At 55.9% G+C, this 3989-nt stretch overlaps 1 protein-coding gene across 1 annotated transcript; it reads left to right on the top strand.

Annotated features, from left to right (window-relative positions):
* Positions 1-201: 201 nt before the first annotated feature.
* LOC125528926 (NAC domain-containing protein 22-like) lies at positions 202-1673 on the top strand. The gene is made up of 2 exons (XM_048693340.2): positions 202-484; positions 599-1673. The coding sequence occupies exons 1-2, from the start codon at positions 298-300 to the stop codon at positions 1519-1521; spliced, it is 1110 nt and encodes a 369-aa protein (XP_048549297.1). The 5' UTR covers positions 202-297; the 3' UTR covers positions 1522-1673.
* Positions 1674-3989: the final 2316 nt, after the last annotated feature.

The raw sequence follows: 3989 nt of genomic DNA, 5'->3' as shown, positions 1-3989 counted from the left end.
TCAGCAAATTAAAATTAAGTCTTCAAAGGACAGTGATTAATTTAGTATTAAGTAAGGCCGGCACAAATCCATTTGAGCACCAGTCGTTTTCTCCGGTGCCATGAAACTGTGACCCCCTCTTCTTCTTTCTGCAGGAAACCGTGTAGGTTGGCATCACTTTGAAGCTCTATATAAGCAACCCCCACGGTCCGACCACCACCACCGCCATCATCCACCTTCCAGCGCAGCAGCTTAACAAGTACGGCGGCGATCGAGCACTGGGAGTAGTAAGTGGATCACTTGGAGCAGCAGCGAGCAATGGCAATGGCAGCAGTGGCGTCGCCGACCATGGAGGTCGATCAGGACCTCCCCGGCTTCCGCTTCCACCCCACGGAGGAGGAGCTCCTCGGCTTCTACCTCTCCCGCGTCGCCCTCGGCAAGAAGCTCCACTTCGACATCATCGGCACCCTCAACATCTACCGCCACGATCCCTGGGATCTTCCTGGTACGTACATATACAAGAACAACTACGAACAAGAACATCGTCGTAGTGATCGTATGATCGATGCATGCATGTCTGAGCAGCGAGCTGATGAGGTGTGTGTGTGTGGATGTGCAGGGATGGCAAAGATCGGGGAGAGGGAGTGGTACTTCTTCGTGCCGCGTGACCGGAAGGCGGGGAGCGGCGGGCGGCCGAACCGGACGACGGAGCGGGGGTTCTGGAAGGCGACGGGGTCAGACAGGGCCATCCGGAGCACCGTCGACTCCAAGCGGGTCATCGGCCTCAAGAAGACGCTCGTCTTTTACCTGGGCCGCGCACCGCGGGGCACCAAGACGGACTGGGTCATGAACGAGTACCGCCTCCCCGACACCGGCGCGCCGCCGCCCCAGGAGGACACGGTGCTGTGCAAGGTGTACCGGAAGGCCACGCCGCTCAAGGAGCTCGAGCAGAGAGCCTTTGAGATGGAGGAGATGAAGCAAAGGTCCGGCAGCAACGGTGGGTACGACTACAGTGGCGCGGCCAGAGCGTGCCCTGTCCCGGCAGCCGGCGACTTCTACCTATCGCCGTCCGACGACGTCCAGGACAACTTCCTGATCCCCTCCTCGTCGTCGTCGTCGTCGGTGGCGCTGTCTGGCAAAAGCAGCAGCCACGACGCGCCCAGGGTAGCGAAGAAGGAAGCAGACGTCGCCACGGTCACCGTCGCGTCGACGTCGTCTCTGTCCCAAACGGTGAACGTGCCCTTCCATCTGCAGCTCCCGGCCGTGAACCCACCCTGCGGCCTCCAGCTCCAGGAGGCGAACCACGGGATGTCGAATATGTCAAGCCTGGAGCTACCGGCGGCGAACCATGGGCTGTCAAACATGTCCAACCTGCGGGTACCGGCGGCGAACCAGGGTGTGCTGGACCTACCCAGCCTGCAGCTCCCGGCGGCGAGCAGCCGCGGAGTGTTCGACTGGCTAAATGACCCGTTCCTGACGCAGCTGCGCAGCCCGTGGCAGGACCAGCATTGCATGTCCCCTTACGCCCATCTGCTCTACTAATCAGATGCAAGACGTGCAAAGAGCAAGTATGCAAAACTTGAAGCAGAGTAGATGGTTAGCTGTAAATTCAGTTGTGCATACGAACCTAGACGTCAGTCTCTTTGATTAACACATGACAGTTTGTAACTAAGCCTGCAATGGATTAACTTAGGGAACTGTTTTGCGTTTGTGAGTCGTGAGGCCCCCAAGTCACTCGCTTTGGTTGTCGCATCAACCACCGCAACCATATGCCTCCTTCACGCCCCCCTTCCTCCCTTGCCATCGCTGATTGGCACCGCCGGGGCAAAACCCCGGTCGATGGTTGGTGGTCGGTGGGGGCGGGGCCTCTCTCTCACGTGACCCTATGCCCCGAGCTCTATCTGGCCGTCGCCGTCCCTCGCCCCGCCGGCTAGCTGCGACAGTTGTGCCTGGGGGATGGGGCCGTCGTGGCAGCTATCGTCGTTGCATTCACTCAGATACAGCTAGTTGCCATGTTTTCGGTACGGTGGGAACGAGGAACGGGAACGATGGACGAGAGTCGGTGGCTGAAAAAATAGGGTACAACGAGGGTATACATCTCTCGAACGATTTTTTTATAGCGGGGACGCGATCCAATCCGTTTGGGTACGATGAACCCGGTACGGTACTATGGGTCGAGGAACGCAGTTCCTGAAAAACGACGACTCCCTGACAGTCAGCATTCCGTGCTGTTAATGGATCCCTTGCAATTAATGGACTGGAGGAAGAACGAGGAGTCCTTGAGAAAAGAAACGACGGCGTGAGTAAATTATGCCTCGCGTTTTGGCTGTTGGATCCTTGAACCTGAATCGAGGAGTAGGCTGCGGGGACGCCGAATCTTCATCGAATCGTACCAAATCCGACCTCATTCCCGAATCCGATTCCGGGTCGATGAATCGGGATCGAGGGACGGCCTACCGTTCCCCGTTTCCGGCTACTATGATACAACGAGGCTGGCCGGGGGTGGCTGGCTTTCCCCGGGGCATGGCATGGATGGCGGTGCGGAGGGAGGCGGCTTCTCGTCCCTCCTTTGGCAATGAGTACCCGCCTAGATGCAAAGGGTATGGCCTTGGGTCTCCTGATCCGGTAGCTGCTATTGACGGCGTGTACTAGTGAGGTTGTAGGATGCAGCCTGAAGGCTTCTTTGTGGATTTTAACGGCTCTCCCTCCGACCAACTCGCCTCCAACAGTGTGATGCATTCTCTGGACGACGATTTGACGCAATGGGTATGGTTGTGCAGCGGGAACGGTGGGATTTATAGCTCAATGCATGTAGTTGCTGGGTGCATGTAGTTGCTGAGAAAGTGGTGGTGTCAACACATGATTGACTCCGATTTGGTGGTGCTTCTCCAGTACACCATGCAACATTGGTTGTGACATGAGTAAAATAGTAGAGACAAAGCCTGCCGATGGCAGCTCGAGCAAGCTTCGCCCCTCTCCATGACTATCTCATGAATGTTCTAAGGTTCTAGCTCCATCCATGTTGTCGGGGGTGTCGTGCGACATATGCCAAAGGATGGCTTATTATGGTGGGGGATAGTAAGACGTCGCCGGTGCCAGGAAGGGGATGAGGTGTAGACACGTATGCCGACGAACTTTACCCAGGTTCGGGTCTATCCTAGGAGAGAACACCACTAGTCCTGCTCTGCGGGGTCTCCCCATGATCACTAGATAGTCAAAAGTGGCTACAAGCTTGCTCCTTGGGTTGTTTCTCTAGAGGACGAAGAAGAGCAAGGCTACCCGTTAGCTTCTCTCTTTCTATGCGTGTGTGTAATCTCTATGTGGCTCTTTCTTTTGTATGGGTGCTCTGGGGGTTTATATAGGCCTACCCCCCAGGGGTACAATGGAAATCTGGCTGGGTGTAGGACCCGGCTGTCAGTGTCTGTGGTTGCCGACTTCTCTGCCGACCGATGGGGCCCGCCGTCTGGTGGGTCCCGCTGGCTGTCTCATACTTGGCCGACAGGCCGTGCCCGCCACCAACAGGTCATGCCGGCTGCTTAGTACCGTGGCAGTGCCACTGATGATGCGTGCTTTGTCGGGGAGAGCATGGCTACAGTGTCGCCGCTGCTAAAAGATCATGGATGTCGCCTAGAGGGGGGGTGAATAGGCGCTTTTAAAATAATTACGGTTTAGGCTTGAACAAATGCGGAATAAACCTAGCGGTTAATTTGTCAAGCACAAAACCTACAACAACTAGGCTCACCTATGTGCACCAACAACTTATGCTAAGCAAGATAAACTACTAGGTGATAGCAAGATATATGACAAGAACCAATATGGCTATCACAAGGTAAAGTGCATAAGTAAAGAGCTCGGGTAAGAGATAACCGAGACACGCGGAGACGACGATGTATCCTGAAGTTCACACCCTTGCGGATGCTAATCTCCGTTTGGAGCGGTGTGAAGGCACAATGCTCCCCAAGAAGCCACTAGGGCCACCGTAATCTCCTCACGCCCTCGCACAATGCAAG

The sequence above is a fragment of the Triticum urartu genome, chromosome 5A (assembly GCF_056163025.1).
Source record: "Triticum urartu cultivar PI428250 chromosome 5A, HENAU_Tu73, whole genome shotgun sequence".
Taxonomy (NCBI): domain Eukaryota; kingdom Viridiplantae; phylum Streptophyta; class Magnoliopsida; order Poales; family Poaceae; genus Triticum; species Triticum urartu.
Note: the sequence above shows the minus strand (reverse complement) of the source record. Positions and strands in the feature narration are given on the sequence as shown.